Source organism: Eleutherodactylus coqui, unplaced genomic scaffold (genome assembly GCF_035609145.1).
Source record: "Eleutherodactylus coqui strain aEleCoq1 unplaced genomic scaffold, aEleCoq1.hap1 HAP1_SCAFFOLD_26, whole genome shotgun sequence".
Lineage (NCBI taxonomy): Eukaryota > Metazoa > Chordata > Amphibia > Anura > Eleutherodactylidae > Eleutherodactylus > Eleutherodactylus coqui.
In genome coordinates, this window is record NW_027101742.1 from 1,612,763 (window position 1) to 1,637,776 (window position 25,014).

Genomic DNA, 25,014 nt, shown 5'->3' on the forward strand with positions numbered 1-25,014 from the left:
TGACTATCATGTGTCTCTCAGAGCTAGAGATACATTGGAGCAATCTCAGGTCCACCGAACCCTAGATGCTGACCATCATGTGTCTCTCAGAGCTAGAGATACATTAGAGCAATGTCAGGCCCGCCGGACCCTAGATGCTGACCGTCATGTGTCTCTCAGAGCTAGAGATACATTAGAGCAATGTCAGGTCTGCCGGACCCTAGATGCTGACCGTCACATGTCTCTCAGATCTAGAGATACATTGGAACAATGTCAGGTCCGCCGGACCCTAGATGCTGACCGTCACGCCTATCTCAGAGCGAGCAAAACTCAGATTAGATTTAAAAAATACAAGTTTCACGTGGATGAAATCGCTGGTAACAAGCTAGTTTTGTATATATTTGTGGCGAGTTGTATAACCTGTTAGTTAACACGAGCATCTAAGAGGTTAACTCTGATCCTGACAGCTGATGTGTGAAGCCAACTGCCACTGACAGCCACAGTCCAGCTACTGAGCCCGATCCCAATTAGCATCATACATGTATGGTGGCTTTGAAGAACTAACTGGACGCTGTAACGTGCACGTTGGGAAGACGTTATTCAGGGAGGGAAATACTTGGCGATTCAGTCCACATACATTGGAGTCCCCACTTCTAAATCGATTCGGACACTGGGTCACACTGCATGGACCTCTCATTTTCGGTAGTGTTACTGCAGGGGGGGCTGGCTCAATAATTCATTTCAATAACTAAGCCAGCCCCCTTCGCTGTAACGGGTCTGGCAGAGAATGGGGCTGGTTTAGTTATTGAAATAAGCCCACCTCCCTTTGATGACATCTACAATAATGAGAAGGAAGAGAAAGACTCCATACCACATGACCCAATGTCAGAAGCCGGCCAGAGGTGCACACACCGCTGGACCCGGATTGGTCAGTATTTCCCTCCCTCAATAACCCCTTTAAGGCAAGTGGCTGTTCTAGTTTGTTGAGCTGAGCCTTCTTGAGGATCTGGTTTCACGTAATTTTAAAGACCAGGCCTTCTAAATACAGGTTTGGCTTTTTTGGGGTTATTTTTGTTGTTTTTGTTACTAAAAATATTTATTATTAACACGAACAGTAACAACTCTCAAATTCAGGAGAAAGAGGCAGACAATGTTAACCCTTTCCAATCCAATTTATATCCTAGTTTTCCTAGGGGGCTTACTCTTTTTCTGCCGTTATACAATGGTGCTAACTGCTGGCTAAAGCCAGTACTGCATAAGGTGACACATTGGATAGGCTCCGACAGCAGAGAGGCTGGCAATATACAGTAAGAGAACCCCGACGGATATCTTCCAACATCGGAGCTGTACAGCCTTAAATCATAATGTCTTTAGACATCAGACAGTGGATTAGAAAGGGTTAAACCCTGACCAAGGGCACCTAGAATCAGCTGATCAGCAGGGGTCTGAGCGACGGGCCCCTGCTGATAATCTATTGATGACCTTTTGGTCATCAATACAAAGAGGTACCAAAGTCCCATAAAACACCCTTTAAGCTGGTGATGAATGTTTTTTTTCTCTGTTCTAATTAGTGACATAGATTGGTCTTTCTTTGTCTATCCTGGAATGGGACGCAATATAAAAATTGGCACCCATTCCAGCATAGGCAACAACCACAAGTGCTGGATGACAATGGGGCAAAGAGGTCTACCGACCGGACACTTACCTGTTGTCTGCAGTAGTGAAATGTGCAGTCAACTTGCTGTACTTTTCTTCTTCATTCTCTTCTTTGCTGGCCGAGGTAACAGTCAGATTTCCAAAAAGATCAACCAGCCATGTTATCCTGGCAATGCCACTAAAGGAGGGGAACCCAAACCTCTGCTCATCCAGGGCTCCACCTGCACAGAGTAAAAGTTATTATAAAAAATCAGTTTCATTGTTAAAATTTATTAAGGCTAATTTCACACAGGCGAGCGCGATATTGGGCCATGAAACTCGTCCCGATATCACTATTACAATTGGAGCCACTATGGGGGGTCACTGTTACTACTGAAACCCCTATGGGGGGTTTTCTATTACGACTGGAGCCACTATGGGGGTCACTGTTACGACTGGAGCCACTATGGGGGTCACTGTTACGACTGGAGCCACTATGGGGGTCACTGTTACTACTGGAGCCACTATGGGGGTCACTGTTACGACTGGCGCCACTATGGGGGTCACTGTTACGACTGGAGCCACTATGGGGGTCACTGTTACTACTGGAGCCACTATGGCGGTCACTGTTACTACTGGAGCCACTATGGCGGTCACTGTTACTACTGGAGCCACTATGGCGGTCACTGTTACTACTGGAGCCACTATGGCGGTCACTGTTACTACTGGAGCCACTATGGCGGTCACTGTTACTACTGGAGCCACTATGGCGGTCACTGTTACTACTGGAGCCACTATGGCGGTCACTGTTACTACTGGAGCCACTATGGCGGTCACTGTTACTACTGGAGCCACTATGGCGGTCACTGTTACTACTGGAGCCACTATGGCGGTCACTGTTACAACTGGAGCCACTATGGGGGTCACTGTTACGACTGGAATCACTATGCGGGTCACTATTACTACTGGAGCCACTATGGGGGTCACTATTACTACTGGAACCACTATGGCAGTCACTATTACTACTGGAACCACTATAGGGGTCACTGTTACTACTGGAACCACTATGGGGGTCACTGTTACTACTGGAACCACTATGGGGGTCACTGTTACTACTGGAGCCACTATGGGGGTCACTGTTACTACTGGAGCCACTATGGGGGTCACTGTTACTACTGGAGCCACTATGGCGGTCACTGTTACTACTGGAGCCACTATGGCGGTCACTGTTACTACTGGAGCCACTATGGCGGTCACTGTTACTACTGGAGCCACTATGGCGGTCACTGTTACTACTGGAGCTACTATGGGGGTCACTATTACTACTAGAGCCACTATGGGGGGTCACTATAACTACTAGAGCCACTATGGGGGTCACTATTACCACTGGAGCCACTAAGAGGGTCACTATTAGTACTAGAGCCACTTACAGGCGTAAGCTTAGTTCGGTCCTGTAAATACAGTGCGTATTTGCACAACTAAATATTGCTTACATCCGTGGTTTTTGAGTGCGTTTTCATGTTCACAAATACACTACGTATTTGTGCTTTGTGGATGCAAAAAAAGTACACAGCTGTTCCCATTAAAATGATGTGCAAATATGCAGTGAATACGTATTTACACCAGCCCATTCACTTCAATGGCTTACTGTGGGGCGTAATACACACCAAAATAGAGTTTTACAATTGGCCCTTTGAAGGCAGAAATAAGGCTGATGTGGCCCACAGTGAAAAGGAGTTTGACACCCCTGATCTAGCACTAAACAGACAATGAATTGTATGTAAATCTTAGTTCATTCTCCTCTTCTGCTCCCTTTGTTCCTGTTCTCTCTACACAAGTGTAAAATATCCCGTGAAGCACCATATGCATGGCGCCATTTCCAGTTGTGCTTACCAGTGAAGTGCAGCACCCCCTCCACCAGTTCCTTGCCATCTACTTCCTTCTTCAGCTGATTGAATTCTCCCGTAAGAAGCTCAATATGTTCCACATGTAAGACTTTACCTGCGGCACACAGCAAATGGAAAGCATGTTAACCCGTCATTCCTTTCCGTCATACAACTGCATATCAGACAGACCGGTTACTCAATGTGTGAACAAGGCAGATTACGCGCTGAAGGTAAATTCTCAGTATGCTAAGACCACACGCAGCACTTTTTCTTTCGCCCCATAAGCCGGGCAGCTGGACGGAAAGTGGACGGACCCCATTATATTTAATAGGGTCCGTTCAGCGCTGTTTGGTTCCGTCCAGAGATGGAAACTTTCGGCTGCAGGGATTCCCCTTTCCTGCTGGAGCAAGAAAGCAGAATCCCCAACACAAATGTGAATCCCCCTTACCCACGCCAAACCACCAACCATAAACTGTATCAGCATGCACACTGCCTGTCTGGGAAAAAACAATAAAAGCATATATTACTATAATGAAAATCATAAATACCTTAAAATGTATAGACCATTAGTTATAATCCATAACCACCCGGTTTTGCATTAAAAAATTGCATGCTAATAGATGCAACTACACGGCCACTTCCACAAGTGGATTTACGTCAGTATTTGTAAGCCAAAGCCAGAAATGCAACCTACAGAGTGAAACATTCATGGGAAGATCTGTACATTAGATGCATTTCAGACCTATAGATAAACCTATAAAGTACAGGAAAACCCCCGGGTCATGTGATCTCTTTAAACATGACCTGTAACGCCTGACCCCAGAGGCAGCTCTAATGTATGTTCACTGGGTCTCACGTCTAAAAAAAAGGGTCTTTCAGGTTCTTCATCATGGCAAATAGGCAGATCATTCCATGATTGTGGCGGCCCACCACCGCGCCTGCCAGGGTAATCTGGGTGGAGGCCATGAATACTCTAATGTGTTTTGAGGAGATGCCAGCAGACAAGGAAAATGTCTCTGCCAATTTCTATGCCACGTGATGGCCTTGGGTATCAATTCGAGAGTCCCGGAGATTTGGTGAATGGTTATCCATGGGTTCCATCAGACCTTCATTATTCCAGAAACGGGATTACTATCGATGGAGCGGCAATGCCTTCCTATCCCCTCCTTCTCTCTCTCTCCCACCCTATGCCATGTAATGTTTTGTTAGGCTTACATTTTATAATTCACAGCACGTCTGATACCTGCATCTATACCTCTGTATATTGGCCCACCAGGATAGGTCACATACTACCTTAGGATACCTTATCGGGTTCTATCATTGATATCTCATGCTTATTCGTTATCCTGATGTCCAATAAAACCTTTTTGACATAAAACGTAACCGATAATAAATACAATGAAAAGAAAATGAATGTTAATAAGGCCCTACAGTCTCCCCAGTGTTTTTCACTACCTAATCAGAGCACCCGCCCTGAAAAGGGCGACCCTGATCTCGAAGCTTTCCTAATTTGTTCTCTACAACTAGATGGGGAGCAGTCAGGAGAGGCCATGAATATAGTTACATATAATAGACCTTATTCACACGAGCGTTTCTACAGCGTAAAAACATTGCGCCGCAAAAAATAGGTCATACACGACTGAAATTGGCAACCAAATTTATACGCTGCTGGAAAAGATAGATTTTGCCCTACCTATCGGCTGATATATGCTGGCGGCTCCCATAGATTCCTATGGCAGCTGAACAGAAAGGAAGGGGGGATGGAGTTTAGCGTCTATTACTACTGGAACCTACATGCTAAAACATGACAGGTGCCTCTATTTAGGTAATTCCAAGGACTTATGCTGAGCGAGGGAATTTTGGGGTGCGGCGTATATACCGTGTGAATGGACAAGAAAATGCTAATTAAGCTCAGGACTTGATTGTGGCTTTTTTTTTATTTACATGATTTTCGCCTGCAAAGCGGCCAGCGTGAAAATGCATACGCTCATGTGAATGAGCCCCAATACAGAACCTAGTCCTCATAGATCCTGAGATGCAGGTATCGAGAAACCAGCTGAGGATAAAATGGCCTTCAGTAGGAGAGGATGTGGGATGCGAGCGCAGTGGGCCTCACAACCACAAAGTTGCTGAGATTTCCTTACCTTTTTGCTCAGCCAGCTGCCACAATTCATGTGCGGTTTGTGCAGAAAGTGCGACTGGATACTCTACAAGCACGTGCTTACCAGCCTCCAGGAAACGCCTGGCGGGAAGGAACAACAAGGAATGAAAGCATTCTAATTACCGGTAAATAATCATTCTACTTCTTCACTCTGTAGGAGTCACTATTGTGAGTACTGAAGTCTGTAACATCACACACTATTCACCATGTAGGAGTAATATCATAATAAAGAGATACTTATGTAACAACTCCATAGGACCACGGTCAGAACTTTTCTTTTAGGCTGCATTCACAAGAACGTATATCGGCTCGGTTTTCACGCCGAGCCGATATACGTCGTCCGCATCTGCAGGGGGGGGGGGATGGAAGAGCCAGGAGCAGGAACTGAGCTCCCGCCCCCTCTCTGCCTCCTCTCCGCCCCTCTGCACTATTTGCAATGGGGAGAGGCGAGGCGGGGGCGGGGCTCATTCTCGACACTTAGCCCCACCCCCATCCCGGCTCTCCCCATTGCAAATAGTGCAGAGGGGCGGAGAGGAGGCAGAGAGGGGGCGGGAGCTCAGTTCCTGCTCCTGGCTCTTCCATCCTCCTCCCCCCTGCAGATGAGGACGACGTATTTCGGCTCGGCGTGAAAACCGAGCCGATATACGTTCGTGGGAATGCAGCCTTAAGATTCTTTTTTGACCTGTTAATTAATAATTAACTAATAGCCCTATAATCCTTGTGGTTGGTTTATGTCCTTACGGGACAGATTCTGGAAGGTGGTTGTAGAATATTGCATTATGCAAGGATTACCCTTTACATACAGTAGAAGCTAGATCGGATCATTTACTGTCACTTCAGCCCAGAAATCGGACGAATGTTCATTTTTCAAGTGAGGAGATACAATATTACATGTTATAATCACTTATTACTTCAGAAGGGTCGGTGAGCCGGGATTATTCTGATTGACAAATTGGAGTCAGGAAGGATTTTGTTCCCTTAAATTGGGAAAATTGGCTTCTACTTTATTGTTTTTTTTGCCTTCCTCTGGATCAACATAGGGGGTAATAGGCTGAACTGGATGGACAGAGGTCTTTTTTCGGCTTTACATGCTATGATGAGCACCACGCAGAATATATCCGATTACCTTATGCTTGGCTCGTGGTTCTGATTTTCTGTACAAATAAAAGCAGCATCAATCTCGTTGCTCTTAAGCGCCTCTTCCAGGCTGATTTGCTTCACACCATTATACTGACCAAGATCCCTCCTGGAGATGGCGAAGAAAATAATGAATCCATATACTATGATCCAACACATAATAAGGCTTCAGTCCACCAATGACCCAGCCATACATGGACCTGGATGCTGAAACTCACCGAGACACAAAACTTTGAAGTTTTAGACTTTCTGATGGAGTGGACTGCAGAGGGCTTAGAAGGTCTCTGATCCTCACAGAGCCGGCAATGCCAATTCCGACAACCACCACACCAAACATTGTGCTGCTCTGCAAGACAGAAAAACCTTCAATGTAAGCTTTTTAAGGATATTCTCCAATGCAACTGTGTAAATGAGTTATATATTAATCTATGTCAGTATCTATAAGGGAGATGGAACAATACCTCTGCAGCGCCACCTATTGGAAGGCAGCAATTCTGCAAATCAATGTCAGACCCTTTATACAGGTCTTTATAACAATGATTGCGAATTGGCCACAAGCCAGAATCCATGCACAGACAGCTGTTTCGGGGGGGGGGGGGGGTTGCTCCTCATCAGTGTGCAGTAGGGTTCTGGCTTGGCTGGTGAGAGGCCTATGATGTGGGTTGGGAGGGGTAAAAATCACTTCTTAAGCAGAGCACCTAGAAGTTGAGTGAGGAGGCATATGAGGCCATTCATGCGCTTCTGGGAAATATGCAAATAAGGACGATGGAACAATACCTCCGAACATACATTCAGATATATACATGAATTTATTTTATGTGATTGCAATATGAAAGAAGTCATGCAAGCACCAACAGTCTCATCCACTAGATGGCACTCTTGCACTTTCAATGCACTGCAGTTATTAGCTTGAACATAGGAGCAGATTTCCTTAGCCTGGAGTTCTGTATGCCGAAAGATGTGCCGAATGTAATAACAGGCATACAAAGGTTGTCTACTATGATCACAAAGACAGCATATTCTGGTGATATGCCATCACTTATATAAAACAATAGGAAAACCCCTCAAGAGGATTTGGCCAGCAGCAAGAAAACATTAGAAGTACAATCTAAATAGATGTTATACATAATTTATTATCTCCTTGTACTACTTATTTGTGTGTATGCTATATATTTTACATACCATAGACACACACAAGTTTTTAAGTTGAACTGATATTCCAGGAATGCGCCATTTATGCAAATTGTGAACTTTTGTCCAAGAGGCCTTGGCTGTCACATCTTGTCCAGTCCACCCAACACACCTCAGAGACCCGCAGACTACACCCCCCAGCCTCTGTACACCCATATATACAACTGCAAGTAAGAAGTGAACCCTTCGGAATTACCCAGCTAATTGCATGGATTACTAATAAAAGGCAAACACATCTTTCAACCGAAAGTGCAACAATAAATCGTTAATTATCGCTGATTGGACCTTTTATGCAAACTGAAAAATCGTTTGTCTGCTGCAAATCCTTCAGTATAAACGGACACGGTCATGGTTTTCTGGAGAGAAGGCAGCGACCGAACGGCTGACCAGAGGTGCGATTATGATCAAGGAATGATCGAAAATACCTAATTAATGTTCGGTTTAAATGCGTGCCAAGTCAACGGTATACGGTCGCTACTTCACCGCTGGTTACAGGCTAGTTCCAAGTTAAAAGCACCTCAGATATGGTATGATTGTTATCCAAGTCATAGTAAGAGATCAAACACAATCTCATCTAATAACACACAGTTAGTTGTATCATAAAGTAAACAGGGACAGCACAGGGAGAAAAGTAAGTGAACCCTTGAATTGAATAACCCGTAGAACCCCTTTTAGCAGAAATCCCCTCCACCTGTTGCCTGCAGCTACAAATAAGATTTGCACAATGCTGAGAAAAACGTTTGGACCATTCCTCTCTGCAAATATGTTGCAGTTCATCAATATTTCTGGGATGTCTTGTGTACACAGCCCTCCTTAGGATATGCTACAGCATCTTGAAAGGTTTGTCAGACTATTTCCAAAACACATCTTTTACTATTCTTTAGTTGATTTGTGTGTTTGGGTCATCGGCTCCAGCCTGAGGTCACGGACTGCTGCCAGTACATACTGTTGTAAAACACTTTGATAACCTTAGAATTTATTGGGCCCTCAATGATAAGAAGGACCCCAGGCCCAAAGAGAGCCAAGCAGCTCCAAACCGTGAAACTCCCCCCATCGGGCTTCACAGACGCTACAAGATTTGATGGGCAGCGTTCTATTTCCTCTAAACAAAGCTTTGTGAACTTGTGCTAAAAGGTTTGACTTTGGCCTCATCTGTCTATAGAACATTTTCCCAGAAGCCTTGAGGAACATTCGGGGGTCTTGGGCAAGCATGAGAATGGCCATTGCTTCCCGACACGAGCGGATATCTTTCATTATCACTATTGTTATCCGCTGTTTTTCTGGAACAGATTGCAGAGTGTTCTGTAGGTCGCTGCTTCTTCTTCTTCCTCTTTCAGGACTCCTTGTTGCGCTCTTGGAGTGATCTTAAATGGGATTTCCTACTTACATACAAGAGCGTACGTATCAGAGGTAGACCAGGCTGCTATCAGGGCCCTTGTAAAGAGAGGGCCCCAGCTCTGATTACACCATCCCCTTTTGGTACTGGGTAGCAAAAACATATTGCAGGCAAGCAAGGAGGAGGAGAATTGGCACAAGGGTCATTTTACAGGGCATGGAATGGAAAACAAACACCAGGCCCTCCTGTTGTGGGTGGCAAGACTGGACACCGCAATAGGGGGCCCATTTAAGTTTTTGTTATGGGACCCCTTCCCTTCTATGTACGTCACTGGTCATATATATATATATTATACACACACTTTTTAATATACTGCCAAAATACTATAAACAAGTCAATGCTCGCCTCTCCTGGCTCCAGCGTCACACGTCCGTTCTCCCCGTCAGCACGCTGTTTACAGGCTGCAGCAACTTCTTTCGTGACGTCCTTCCATTAGAGATGAGCGCACGTACTCGATCGAGTACCGCTATTTTCGAGTACTTCAGTACTCGGGTGAAAAGATTCGGGGGGCGCCGGGGGGGGCACGGGGGGTAGCAGCGGGGAACAGGGGGAGCCCTCTCTCCCTCTCCCCCCCACTCCCCGCTGCAACCCCCCACTCACCCACGCCCCCCCCCCCGAATCTTTTCGCCCGAGTACGGAAGTACTCGAAAATCGCGGTACTTGGGCGAAAAAGGGGCGTGGCCGAGTACGCTCGCTCATCTCTACCTTCCATTCTACGAACATAGGTTTTTGCAGTTTATAGTCTCCTGTTTAGGGCTTTTGCCGTTACTTTTGGGTTCCTTCTTACCTCTTTCAGAATTGTCTGTTGTACTTTTGCAGCCGTCTTAAAAGGGTTTTCCATAATTATACCACTGATGACCTATCTTACGGACATGATATAAATAGGAGATTGGCAGAGGTCCAATACCTGACACCTCCACAAATCAGCTGTATGCCGGAACTAGCACAACTCCGTACATTGTGCAGTAGCCTACAATGGTACAGTAATCCATGTCCCATTCAAGGGATCCCAGCTGATCTGCTATTAATGACCTATTCCAAGGATAGCGTATAAATATTATCATTCTGAAATACCCCTTTAACAGGATGTTCACACCTATGGAGGGCAGGAATAGAGCTGAGGTTTCTTAATTTGTAGGTAATTTGTCAAAACTGTGGATTGACGGACACCCGGGTCTTTAGCCTTTTTCAGCTTCACCTTCTGAGGTCCTCTGAAATGTTTTCGTACCGATGTATTGTTCACACTAACTAGTCTTTCTTCAGAAGAACAGCCTTGTAAATAACCAGGCTTTGTGTGTCTTTATTTAATGGCTGATGCTCCTGTGAAACCCACTCTACCAACCTCATCTGCTTCATTGAAGTCTCTTGTCAGTTAGCTCTCGGAAGTCATTAAGACATCGCTGCTCTGTGGATGTTTGTTCAATGTGCTCAATACTCACTGAAGCATCAAGGCAGCAGCGTTTCAGGATAAACCATACATGGGCGAATTGGCAGATCTGTTCCGGGCTCCTTCTGGCAACAGGTTCACTTTAAGGAGGGCCTGCCATACAGTAACGCCAGCAGGGCTGTCTGCAAGGCTCTGTAACTGTGTCCATGTTGAACCTATCCCTGTGTTTCTTGTAACCTTCATAGTCCCGTCTGCTGAAGTGGGCAGACTCTTAGCGCTGTGAATCCGCCAAGTGGCTGGACCTCACCATTCATTGCCAATGGGTGATAGATTTGATTGACAGACTAATGTCACTCAATCACAGTGAGCGGTGAGGACTGCCTACCTGACAGGTTCACAGCGCTGGGAGCCAGAGCCCGCAACGGAAACAGACTCTGTGCCCGGCTGGCGTCCGCGCATACCTGTCATTTAGTCTCTTCATCTGTCCTGCTGATGGTCTGTAGGCTCACTGTGGGACATGCACAGTACAGATTTTTCTTTCCTGCGCCGTCGCTAGTCGGTGACGCGGGTACCTGCGACCTATCTGCAATGTCAATTGCATATACGCCGCGGGTCGGACGGCTTCCATTGACTTGAATAGAAGCCGTCCGTGCGGACACCGCACAAAAATAGATCAATGTGTGATTCTTCATAAGCTCGCGGAAACCACAATTGGTTTCCGCTCGTGTGCAGGCAGAATCACTTTCCCATAGCATGCTATGGGCGGTATTTGCTGCGAAACCCGGGGGCGGACACCATCCTCGGATTCTGCAATGCAAATCCGGTTGTGTGCAGCCAGCCCCGATGACTTTATGCCATGACAGGTCCTCTGTAAATGCACGGTTGCTGCAAACATTAAATTATCATTTAATTAGGCTCTACTCACATTTCTGTTCTTCGCTTCTGTAATGGAACAGAAGAACGAGCATAAAACGGCCGCCGGATCTGTCAAAATAGCAGAACCTGTTGGTTAGAATGGGTTCCGTCCAGGGTTCCGTCACTTTCCAAAAAAAGTTTAAAAATTAGCATTCTGTGCCATTTTTTCCTCCATTTCTTACGGAAGGCAACGACAAAGTCATACCGCAGCCTAATGCAACAAATGCCATAGAAAAGACTAATTTTCGGCTTGCTGCAACTAATTCTCTAAGTGTTATCTTAGCATCCGTTTATCAGTAAGCTGGGCGATGACTCCCACAGCCTGGCTGGTATAGATATAGTCACACCCCGACACACATGGCCTTAACCACTTCCCTGCCATCTAGTTCTTACTCGTGGGGTTAAATAGAAGCGTGTCATTATCCATGTGCTGTAATATACAAGATGTTCACATGCCGAGCATGCTCCGCTTACAGGGAGAATCCTTAGGCTCTATTCATATGCTCCAGCACTGATCTAGCATTAAATATCGGGTGATCAAGTCATGCATGCAAGACAAACCACCAGATGGGTGCAGGAAACCAAGCAGACCCAGTTAGAGTCCGTTTGGCACACCTTGGTTCCGCTATGAGACGGATCCGGTTGGGCAGGGGATTCTGTTGCTAGCGCAGATGTGAAGAGTCGCAGCAGTATATTGAGGCACATCTCAATTGGCGTCGGTGGCATCCAGAGGGTTGTACTATGCCATGCACGGGTTCTGTATATTTAGTGGCAAGAGCAGGATTTTACCCATCAGAAGAGAGCAGGAAAACCTTTCCCACTCCAAACACATGTATAACTTAAGGGTGAATGCACGCGGGCGGATCTGAATTGAGGAATCAGGAGCGGGCGACCGCCTCCATATCCCACAGCATATACCGCCCACAGCATGTAATGCCAAAGTGATTCTTCCTGCACACGAGCGGAAACCAATTGCGGATGAAAAATCCCAGCATGCTCTGCTCCATTTTCCTGTGGATTCCATATGGAAGCCTTCCATTGACATTGCGGACGGGCTTCAAATTCCGTGGGAAAAGCAGGAGTTTAAAAAATAATCTGTACTGTGCCATTCTGACAGCGAGACGTGCGGACCATCCGCAGTACAGAACGAAGAAAAAGAATGTAGGTCCGCACGGACGCCGCTGCTGCCAGGGCCGGATTCCGCATGCGCATGCCTAGAACAATCTACCATAGAAGTTACTGGGGAGGATTTGTTAAGTAGAGTTGCATAAACCTGTTGTAATCTGCATCCTGCTTAAGGAAGAGGTGCCAAATGTATTAAGACACGCAAGCTTCTTACTACATTAGGTGCATTACAGGCCATCCGTGCGCCAAAAAGGAAATCTACGCCAGCTGAGATGGCGCACGCTTCAGGTCTAATCTACACCAGCTGAGATGGCGCACACTTCAGGTCTAATCTACGCCAGCTGAGATGGCGCACACTTCAGGCCTAATCTACGCCAGCTGAGATGGCGCACACTTCAGGCCTAATCTACGCCAGCTGAGATGGAGCACACTTCAGGCCTAATCTACGCCAGCTGAGATCGAGCACACTTCAGGTCTAATCTACACCAGCTGAGATGGAGCACACTTCAGGTCTAATCTACGCCAGCTGAGATGGAGCACACTTCAGGTCTAATCTACACCAGCTGAGATGGAGCACACTTCAGGTCTAATCTACGCCAGCTGAGATGGCGCACACTTCAGGTCTAATCTACGCCAGCTGAGATGGCGCACACTTCAGGTCTAATCTACACCAGCTGAGATGGAGCACACTTCAGGTCTAATCTACGCCAGCTGAGATGGAGCACACTTCAGGTCTAATCTACACCAGCTGAGATGGAGCACACTTCAGGTCTAATCTACGCCAGCTGAGATGGAGCACACTTCAGGTCTAATCTACGCCAGCTGAGATGGAGCACACTTCAGGTCTAATCTACACCAGCTGAGATGGCGCACACTTCAGGTCTAATCTACGCCAGCTGAGATGGCGCACACTTCAGGTCTAATCTACACCAGCTGAGATGGCGCACACTTCAGGTCTAATCTACGCCAGCTGAGATGGCGCACACTTCAGGTCTAATCTACGCCAGCTGAGATGGAGCACACTTCAGGTCTAATCTACGCCAGCTGAGATGGAGCACACTTCAGGTCTAATCTACGCCAGCTGAGATGGCGCACACTTCAGGTCTAATCTACGCCAGCTGAGATGGAGCACACTTCAGGCCTAATCTACACCAGCTGAGATGGAGCACACTTCAGGTCTAATCTACGCCAGCTGAGATGGAGCACACTTCAGGTCTAATCTACGCCAGCTGAGATGGAGCACACTTCAGGCCTAATCTACACCAGTTTCTGCCATAAATTCTAGTATGTGTTGGTGGCCATGCACTTATTTAAAACGGCAAGGGAAGAAGAGAACCCCACCACGATGCTGCCATCTTTGGAAGGGGGGGGGGGGCATTGTTTTTACAAAATGCTCAGCAAACCTGTCCTTATTCTGATACTTTTATCCCATGGGCCAGTACGATTACGATGATACCAATGACGCGGCCTATTTTGGCGTTGAGGACCAAGCGATTTTTTTCGTATTTTTCCATCTCCATTTTTCAAAAGCCATAACTTTTTTATTTTTCCGTGGACGCGGCCGTATAAGGGCTTGTTTTTTGCGTGGCGAGCTGTAGTTTTTATCGGTCCCACTTTTGCGTACATAGACAATATCGTTAAATTTTTTAATTTTTTTTTATGATAACATGGAGATAAACCGCATCAATTCTGCCATAGATTTCTTTTTCTTTTTTTACAGCGTTAATCATGCAGCATAAATGACACACAAATTTTTTTCTGCGGGTCGGTACGGTTACAACGATACCAAAATTGTTATTTTTTTTTTAGGTTTTTACACTTTTTTGCAATAAAACCCCCTTTTTTTTGGAAATCTTTTTTTTTTCTCTATAGCTGCATTCAAAGTCCTGTAACTTTTTTTTTTTCTATGTACGGAGCTCTATGAGGGCTTATTTTTTGCGAGACGAGCTGTAGTTTTTATTGGTACCATTTTGGGGAATGTACGGCTTTTTTGATCACTTTTATTGCACTTTTTGGGAGGCAAAATGCTAAAAATTAGCATTTTGCCTCTGTTTTTTAGCCTTTTTTTTACGCTTTTTGTTGTACAAAATGAAAAGTGTGTTCAACTTTTTCTACACGTCGTTACGGACGCGTCAATACCAAATATGTGGGGTTTTCATTTTTTCCCCCCTTTTTTATGCTAATATTAGAAAAAGCATAAAAAAAGGGGTTTTTTTACATTTTTTTTTACATTTTTCTTTTCTTTTTTTTTTACACTATTTGAGTCCCTCTGAGGGACTTGCAGCAGTATGCCTATGATCGCTGTCATAAGGCATGGCAGAGCTACTGCTCTCCCATGCCTTATCGCCTATACAGCGATTATAGGCACAGGCAATACAGGACGCCAGTGCCATGGCGACAGGCCGGGCTCTCGCGATGACATCACGAGAGCCGGCCGGAGACACAGAGGGATCGCGATCCCTCTGTGAACTCTTTCCCTGCCGCGATCTACTTAGATCGCGGCAGGGAAGGGGTTAACAGCGGGGGGCGGATCTCCGATGTCCCCCCGCTGTTGCAGCGGGACGCCGGCTGTGAGTGACAGCCAGCTCCAGCTGCGGGATAGCGCGGGATCTTATGTGATCCCGCGCTATCCCCAGGACGTACCGGTACGTCCTGTTGCGGGAAGTACCAGGCTCCCAGGACGTACCGTAACGTCCTGGAGCGGGAAGGGGTTAATGTACTTTCTGTTGCCATCTTCTGACCACCATCGATAGGGTTGTGCGGGGCCTCGTTTCTTGCAGGACGACCTGTTGATTCTATTCGTACCAGTTCGGACTACATACAACTTTTTGATCAGTTTTTTATTAAATTCTTTCTTGGAGACAGGATGACCAAAAGGCACAATTCTGCTTTGTACTGTTGGTCACCAGGATAAATATTGCGCTATTTTACGGACGCGGCCGTGCCACGTTTGTCTTGTTTTGATATTAATTTTTTTTATTATGAATATGGTAGAGGGTTTTTTAAACTTTGTGTCCTTTATTTTCTATAATACCAATCTTTATTCTGTATGCTTTTTTAAACTCGAACTTGGGGTCATTTTATTGCTTATACCACATATTGCAATACTTCAGTACTGCAGTATATGGCGTTTCTATAGACATTCTAATAGGCAGAAATACATGGTATCCATAGAAGCCTGCGGAAGGGCTGGGCCTGCTATGACAATTGAACAACACCTCCCCAACTCTCACAGGGGTGGTGTTGTTCAGGACCCTCAAACTCTGATTGGGGCATTTAAAGGGTTAATAGCCGGTATGGAGTGCGATAGGCTTCTGATCCTGCTCCATACAGACTTCGACCCTGGAGGATGTATATGTACGTCTTTTAGGGGTTAAAGGGGATTTTGGGCTCTTAAAAAAAAAAATGTGATGACCTGTCCTCAACTGATATCTGCTGATCAGCTGTTCGCTGCTTCGGAGAACGGAGGCGGAAACAGACAGCTCCATATGTTGTGCAGTGGCTTGGCATGGCATCACAGGCATAGCTTAAATTGAGAACTGTACCTGCAATACCATTCCGGACCACTGCACAACATACGGCGCTGTCAGCTTCCAGTTCCATACACTAGACTAGCAACTCGGTGAATAGCTGATCAGTCGGGGTCCTGAGTAGCTGACCCCCTCCAATCAGCTATTGATGACCTATCCTGAAAATAGGTAATTAATTTCTTTTTAAACTTAAAATCCCCTTTTACTGCAGCTTAGGCAAGATGGCAACCCCCGTAGTCATGATCAGAAAATAAAATTTAGGCAAAAAATTACATGGAGCCCTTATTAAAGGAAAGGTTTCTTGTGGAGCCCCAAAGCGGGACGGAGGGTGTGGTCAGGGGGTGGGGTGTGGCTTATCACAACTTAATTTTTTTACCTCTGTCGTTATAAGAAAGGACAGGGCCGTTTAAAAGAAATATAAAAGGGAGGAGCGCTGGTTGGGCTATGGATATACATTATATATAAAACTAGCTGATATACCCGGCTTCGCCCGAGTTCATTTGGTACTGGTGTTTATCTGGTGTTCACACGGAAAATCTTATGAAGTCGCGGTTACTTTAGAGATACTGAGGAAAAACATATGTTCACCATTTTGCATAGTTCTCTGCGTTACCCAGGAAACACCACGGGGAGGTAACCATGCGACGTTTCCTTTATATAAAATGACAACAGGAAGTGAGAGAATTAGATTACGTACATAAAATTTGGACACTAATTCTTTTGCGCTAGAATTGAATAATCGAGTTGGGACCCATTAGCTTTTCCTATTTATGACATAATCAATGCTTCTGCCAAATTTCATGTTTCTACGACATCGGGAAGCAAGAGAATTAGAGTACGGACGTAAAATTTGGACGCTAATTCTTTTGCGCTTAGAATTGAATAATCGAGTTGGGACCCATTAGCTTTTTTATTTTGGACATAATCTATGCCCGTGCCAAATAGCGATAGCAACCCCCCACAGTGGCCCCTAGTAGCGATAGCAACCCCCCACAGTGGCCCCAGTAGCGATAGCAACCCCCCACAGTGGCCCCAGTAGCGATAGCAACCCCCCACAGTGGCCCCAGTAGCGATAGCAACCCCCCACAGTGGCCCCAGTAGCGATAGCAACCCCCCACAGTGGCCCCAGTAGCGATAGCAACCCCCCACAGTGGCCCCAGTAGCGATAGCAACCCCCCACAGTGGCCCCAGTAGCGATAGCAACCCCCCACAGTGGCCCCAGTAGCGATAGCAACCCCCCACAGTGGCCCCAGTAGCGATAGCAACCCCCCACAGTGGCCCCAGTAGCGATAGCAACCCCCCACAGTGGCCCCAGTAGCGATAGCAACCCCCCACAGTGGCCCCAGTAGCGATAGCAACCCCCCACAGTGGCCCCAGTAGCGATAGCAACCCCCCACAGTGGCCCCAGTAGCGATAGCATCCCCCACAGTGGCCCCAGTAGCGATAGCATCCCCCACAGTGGCCCCAGTAGCGATAGCATCCCCCACAGTGGCCCCAGTAGCGATAGCATCCCCCACAGTGGCCCCAGTAGCGATAGCATCCCCCACAGTGGCCCCAGTAGCGATAGCATCCCCCACAGTGGCCCCAGTAGCGATAGCATCCCCCACAGTGGCCCCAGTAGCGATAGCATCCCCCACAGTGGCCCCAGTAGCGATAGCATCCCCCACAGTGGCCCCAGGAGTAATAGCATCCCCCACAGTGGCCCCAGGAGTAATAGCATCCCCCACAGTGGCCTCAGGAGTAATACTGTCCCCCACAGTGGCCTCAGTAGTAATACTGTCCCCCACAGTGGCCTCAGTAGTAATACTGTCCCCCACAGTGGCCTCAGTAGTAATACTGTCGCCCACAGTGGCCTCAGTAGTAATACTGTCGCCCACAGTGGCCTCAGTAGTAATACTGTCGCCCACAGTGGCCTCAGTAGTAATACTGTCGCCCACAGTGGCCTCAGTAGTAATACTGTCGCCCACAGTGGCCTCAGTAGTAATACTGTCGCCCACAGTGGCCTCAGTAGTAATACTGTCGCCCACAGTGGCCTCAGTAGTAATACTGTCGCCCACAGTGGCCCCAGTAGTAATACTGTCGCCCCAGTAGTAATACTGTCCCCCACAGTGGCCCCAGTAGTAATACTGTCCCCCACAGTGGCCCCAGTAGTAATACTGTCCCCCACAGTGGCCCCAGTAGTAATACTGTCCCCCACAGTGGCCCCAGTAGTAATACTGTCCCCCACAGTGGCCCCAGTAGTAAAAGTGACCGTCTCGGTAATAATATTAACCCCCCAATCCATATACTTACCTCAGCGCTGATCCCCATTTGCACACTGACGTCAGTGTGTAACCCGGAATGCTTTCTCCCGAGTGCTCTCCTGCGGAACCAAGGAGGTGAGGACTCAGAGGAGGAGGATCCCGGGTGCACACTAACGTCAGAGTGTTCACCGGGATCAGCGTCGCTGCATGACCACTGATGGGGAACTGCGGCAGCCCCGCTGGTAATCACTATTGTGGTGAGCAGCCGTCGGCACGTGTGCCATAGGTTTACCACCACGGACCCTCGCTCGGAGCCCCTGACGGTAGCTCGCTGAGTCCTAAGGACCCCACAGAACACAGTTTGGGAACTGCTACTCTAGATTGTGCAAACTCATTGGCTGTTGAAGTTGGTGTCCCAGATGTTCCCATACATGTCCGACTGGTGATACATCTGGGACCGGGCAGCCACGGAAGTGTGACACTGTGGTGGGGGCTCCTGTGTAAGAACACGTGTGGCTGCGGGATGAACAAGTGGCTGAGATGTCATTGTGCCTCCGACCACCAGGGGGGCGCACAACCCTCATCATCTGCAGCATGCCAAGGATGCCAGTAACTTCTTCTGGCGCCGGAGGGTTTCTGGCAAGCAGGGTACTTCAGGGTGTGCCGGCTGAAGAATGTGCTGCGGGTCACCCAACATGTCTGCAGTCGCGTCACACAGGAACATTCACGACAACAGCAAGCAGAGTTCTTCAAAACTCACACTGAGGGAAGAGTGCTCGTGCCAGCTGGCAGTGGTGGCGGCATAGAGGAGCCCAGTCTGCTGTAATGACCCCCCGACACACAGAGGATTGGAAGGTTATGTAACTATTCCCTCCCGTTATATAAAACACATGCATGAGGACATTACTGTATGTGCGCCTTCAGTGCTCAGCATACAGCCCATTACCGCCCCCAGTGGTGTCCTCCCGGCATGACCGGGCTCTATGGACTCCGCACACTGGCAAGAACGCAGCACTCACCTCCTGGCGCTGTCCAGCACTGAGGTGAGGCGGGAGCGCGCGATCGGGGAAGACCAGCCCACCCCCTGCAGCGCGCGTCACCGCCCATCAGCACGCCTCCCCTCCTTACACATGTCCTCCTTCTGCTGAGCGACACCGCTTTGATAGTGGCGGGAGATTTCTGATTGGAGATTGGTTTCATGACGTCATCAGGCTGCGCACATTTATCTCCGCCATTTTTCTTTCGGGAAGGATTACGCTTTGTTTACAATTTATGTCTTCTTAAGCGGTCATTCACCGAGCCTGTGTTTGTTACATTCAAGGGAGAGACTTGTAATAATACATTCACGGGTTAAATGTGTGAAATCTCCACAAGTTATCTCTTTAGGAAGAGACATCAATGAGTTCTCAGTATAACCCCGCCTTTATTCTACGTATATCAGTCAGTATTCTTACACATGAGCAGTTCTTCCGAGTGTTAGTAGCAGGTAGGTGCGCCCTCCTGTGGAGGTGCCATTACCAGCAATGGCTGAACTGTACTTGTCGTTTGTTAATAAAGTTGCGTCCTTCAAACGAGGGCCGGGCGTTGAGGACGCAGTGAGTGTTGTGGGGCTGCACATGTGGGGTATAGTAGGGGTGGGAGGGCTGCACAAGAGAGCCCAGCAGGCAGCACAGTGCCCAGCTGCCCCCTCATGCAGGACCCCCATAGTCAGGGGGCGGCACTGACACCCCTGAATTGTCTGAAGGCTTTGTGTCGTGGTGCGCCCCCTGGTTTGTGGATGCGCAGCGTATACCCCGCAGCTTTGTATTTCCGCACCCGCATTGCTCTCAGCGGGCGACTACTTTCTGTCATTCGCACCAAGATGCGACACACTGCATTTGTTTCACGTGAAAAATCCGCAGCTGTGAGCGCCCCCCGCTGATGTCACGGCGCATTGCGCAGCGTATATCAAGCCCGAGAAGTCTATCCGGTCAGACCGCAGGACGCTGTGCGGTTGCTAGGCAACCGGGTGCCTCCTGAAAGGCCTTAGGGCTGGCTATGCAGAGCGCCTATCAAGCCGTGCGCCTGATAGGTACTCTGCACAGGCAGCCCTGAGGCCCTTCAGGAGGCACCCGGTTGCCTAGCAACCGCACAGCGTCCTGCGGTCTTATCGCGGCACACTGTGCGGGCCCCTGAACGTTTCTTACAGCGGACACCCGGCGAAAGCAGTTCTGACGAGCCACGAACTGTTAACACTTTAAATACTGCTGCCAGCGGTCTTCTTAAAGTGTTATCAGTTCAGACGAGCGGCGCGGCTCCTCAGAACTGTTGCCGCCGGGTGTCCGCTGTAAGAACAGCCGGCACCCGACGTTGTATGGAGTGGGGTCCACCCGCGATCCCCTCCATACAAACATTTGTTCGGACTGTTCACAAATAGGGGACCATCTGTATTCTTTTTTTTTTTCGTGAGGCGAGATGCGCACAATGAGCTATTTTCACCGTGTTTTGTACTTTATTTCCCCGCTTGCACCTGATGTAGCGCTGCGTCGCACGGCGCTGGAGCCACAGGGAGCAGGGATTGACAATTAGGCGTTCGAAGTTATCCCCTTCTTCTGCGTAAGGGCGCCTTCACACTGGCCAGGAACGTGTGCGAGGGAGTGGAAGCGCACGATGATGAAGCCAATGAGTTTTGATGGTTTCATTCTCATTTGTAATGTCTGCACTCCTACGATGCTGCGTGAAAAAAAATTGTCTTCAATAGGGCCGGCGGGGGCAGCATTGGCCCCATTGAAAGCAATGGGAGAAGATCGCGACCCTCTGCCACTGCTGTGACAACTGTGACGGGGGAGTCCTTCATCCCCATGGGGAGTCCCCCCAACACTGAACACAGCAGCAGGGGATTTCTTCATCCTCGTGAGGAGTCCCCCTATCACTAAACAATGTGACAGCAGCAGCAGGGGATTCCTTCATCTCCGCAACACTGTGACAGCTGTGGCAGGGGATTCCTTCATCACTGTGGGGAGTCCCCTCATCACTAAACACCCCCATGGGGACGAAGGAATCCCCTATCACAGCTGTGATCTTCTCCCATTGCTTTCAATGGGGCCGGTGCTGCTGCCCCATGGAAAGCGATGGGATGAAGGGATGAAAACACCTTGCATCCAGGGGATTCCCATGGATTGGGCTGTAAACCGCGGCCTGATAACACTGGCCAGTGTGCCGGAGGCCTACGGCTGCTTTCACACGAGCTACAAAATCGCAGTTTTCCCGCAATGCAACATCGCTACAAAACACGTTTGTGAAGCCCATGCTTTCCGGTGATTTCCTTCATATTAGCGATGTTTTCACAGCGTGCTCCGGCTCTCTGCATTTTGCTTTTTTTTTTTAAATTATTTTTTATCTTCCATTTTTCCCCATGGAGCGCGCCTCTTTGTGCGATGCGATAAACAAACGCGCGATTTATGTACGATGCGATTTTTTAACATTAGAAACTCCTATTGACTTCCACGATAAAAAAATTGCGCAATTTTGTTGCAGGCGGGAGCAATGCGAGATTATCCATGAAATTAACATGAAAGCTGCTCTGTGATTGGTTGTTATATATTATACCGCTGAGGTATAATGAAAGCTGCGCTGTGATTGGTTGTTATATATTATATTGCTGAGGTTACATGAAAGCTGCGCTGTGATTGGTTGTTATATATTATACCGCTGAGGTAATATAAGAGCTGCGCTGTGGTTGGTTATATATTATACTGGTTATATATTATACTGCTGAGGTAACATGAAAGCTGCGCTGTAATTGGTTGTTATATATTATACCGCTGAGGTAACATAAGAGCTGCGCTGTGATTGGTTGTTATATATTATACTGCTGAGGTAACATGAAAGCTACGCTATGATTGGTTGTTATATAGTATACTGCTGAGGTAACATGAAAGCTACGCTATGATTGGTTGTTATATATTATACTGCTGAGGTAACATGAAAGCTGCGCTATGATTGGTTGTTATATATTATACCGCTGAGGTTACATGAAAGCTGCGCTGTGATTGGTGGTTATATATTATACCGCTGAGGTTACATGAAAGCTGCGCTGTGATTGGTTGTTATATATTATACTGCTGAGGTAACATGAAAGCTGCGCTGTGATTGGTGGTTATATATTATACTGCTGAGGTTACATGAAAGCTGCGCTGTGATTGGTGGTTATATATTATACTGCTGAGGTTACATGAAAGCTGCGCTGTGATTGGTGGTTATATATTATACCGCTGAGGTAACATGAAAGCTGCGCTGCGATTGGTTGTTATACAGTAGAACCTCAAGTAATGTCATTAATCTGTCCAGAACCAATGGACTTTAGTAGAAATCAGTGTTAGTTGAGGACATTATTTCCTTAGGAATTAATGTAAATTCAATTAATTGGTTCTAGATGTTCCAAAAAAACACACCAAACCCCATTTAATAGAGAATAACTCTGGTCTTTAATACCAAAAACAATAACAATACTGAATGAATATAAAACACAACTGTAAAGAATAAATTAATATTGCAGGGACATCGTTAGCAGTATGTATCACTGTGTTATCTGTGCTTTGACATAGGACTGCAGTATTTATTTGCAAACGTTTCTTTACTGTACTCATCTGTACAGTACTTACATTTTGCAGTACAGTGGGGATACAGGAGGCAGCAGCGTTCAGCCGGCACTTTGGGGATTCAGTTGCTGTACTGTATCAGGAGGCAGGCAGACACAGCAACGTTCAGCCGACACTGTGGAGAGGAGAGGAGTAGGCGCGCGCTGATGCAGGAGAAGCAGGAAGTGACCGGCATCAGCTGTGCATCGGCTCACTGAGCGGCGCCCGGGCTCATGGAGTGGTCGGTGCCCTTATCTGAGGAATGCAACTTTATTTGAGAGACCGCTGCTGCCCTGACACATCGACTTTAGTTGAAAACAGCTTTACTTAAGAGCAATGCTACTCAAGGGTTTACTGTATATTATACTGCCGAGGTAACATGAAAGCTGCGCTGTGATTAGTTTCTATATATTACTATGCTGAGGTAACATGAAAAAACTGTGCTGTGATTGGTTGTTATATATTACTATGCTGAGGACACATAAAAAGCTGCGCTGTGATTGGTTTCTATATATTACTATGCTGAGGTAACATGAAAACTGCGCTGTGATTGGTTGTTATATATTACTATGCTGAGGTAACATGAAAACTGCGCTGTGATTGCTTGTTATATATTACTATGCTGAGGTAACATGAAAGCTGCGCAGTGATTGGTTGCTATTGGCAACAGAAATTAGAGTGAAAGTCGTTGAGTTCTGGATTGTTAATCCGGCCAGTATCCATCGCCCGGTGGTGGTGAACGATCAGCAGAATGTCACTCAGACCGGACAGAACTGCGGATGTGCAGACAACACAGACAGACAGATTGTGCGTTTTATATATAAGACTAGCTGATATACCCGGCTTCGCCCGAGTTAATTTGGTACTGGTGTTTATCTGGTGTTCACACGGAAAATCTTATGAAGTCGTGGTTACTTTAGAGATACTGAGGAAACACATATGTTCACCATTTTGCGTTACCCAGGAAACACCACGTGGAGGTAACCATGCGACGTTTCCTTCATATAAAATTACATCAGGAAGTGAGAGAATTAGATTACGTAAATAAAATTTGGACACTAATTCTTTTGCGCTTAGAATTGAATAATCGAGTTGGGACCCATTAGCTTTTCATATTTATGACACAATCAATGCTTGTGCCAAACTTCATGTTTCTATGACATTGGGAAGTGAGAGATTTAGATTATGTACGTAAAATTTGGACGCTAATTCTTTTGCGCATAGAATTGAATAATCGAGTTGGGACCCATTAGCTTTTCCTATTTTTGACATAATCAATGCTCGTGCCAAATTTTCCGTTTCTATGACACCGGAAAGTGAGAAAATTACACTCCGTACGTAAAATTTGGACGCTAATTCTTTTGCGCACAGAATTGAATAATGAAGTTGGGACCCATTAGCTTTTACTATTTATGACATAATCAATGCTCGTGCCAAATTTCCTGTTTCTATGACACCGGAAAGTGAAAAAATTACATTCCGCACGTAAAATTCCGATGCCAATTCTTTTGTGCTAGAATTGAATAATCGAGTTGGGACCTATTAACTTTTCCTATTTATGACATAATCAATGCTCCTGCCAAATTTCATGTTTCTATGACACCAGAAAGTGAGAAAATTAGATTCCGTATGCAAAATTTGGACGCTAATTCTTTTGCGCATAGAATTGAATAATCGAGTTGGGACCCATTAGCTTTTCCTATTTATGACATAATCAATGCCCGTGCCAAATTTCACGTTTCTATGACACCGGAAAGTAAGAAAATTACATTCCGCACGTAAAATTTCGACGCCAATTCTTTTGCGCTAG

At 46.8% G+C, this 25,014-nt stretch overlaps 2 protein-coding genes across 6 annotated transcripts in view; one reads left to right on the top strand and one right to left on the bottom strand.

Annotated features, from left to right (window-relative positions):
• The window catches only part of LOC136590987 (biliverdin reductase A-like), a 73,408-nt gene extending 53,479 nt beyond the window's left edge, over nucleotides 1-19,929 (bottom strand). For both annotated transcript variants that reach the window (XM_066588449.1, XM_066588448.1), the window contains exons 1-7: nucleotides 19,605-19,929; nucleotides 11,698-11,756; nucleotides 7,017-7,144; nucleotides 6,788-6,907; nucleotides 5,645-5,742; nucleotides 3,508-3,615; nucleotides 1,685-1,856 (exon numbers count right to left, since the gene is read on the bottom strand). In XM_066588449.1, coding sequence (XP_066444546.1) covers nucleotides 1,685-1,856; nucleotides 3,508-3,615; nucleotides 5,645-5,742; nucleotides 6,788-6,907; nucleotides 7,017-7,144; nucleotides 11,698-11,756; nucleotides 19,605-19,785 — 866 coding nt within the window. In that variant the 5' untranslated portion in view covers nucleotides 19,786-19,929. The remainder of the gene's footprint in view (nucleotides 1-1,684; nucleotides 1,857-3,507; nucleotides 3,616-5,644; nucleotides 5,743-6,787; nucleotides 6,908-7,016; nucleotides 7,145-11,697; nucleotides 11,757-19,604) is intronic.
• Nucleotides 19,930-19,936: 7 nt separating this feature from the next.
• LOC136590989 (cytochrome c oxidase assembly factor 1 homolog) overlaps nucleotides 19,937-25,014 on the top strand; it is a 94,879-nt gene continuing 89,801 nt past the window's right edge. For 3 of the 4 annotated variants that reach the window (XM_066588451.1, XM_066588454.1, XM_066588453.1), the window contains exon 1: nucleotides 20,119-20,180. The gene's annotated coding sequence lies outside the window, so the exon portion shown is untranslated. Of the gene's footprint in view, nucleotides 20,072-20,118; nucleotides 20,181-25,014 lie in introns of those variants that run through there. The other variant, XM_066588452.1, reaches the window with a different exon arrangement.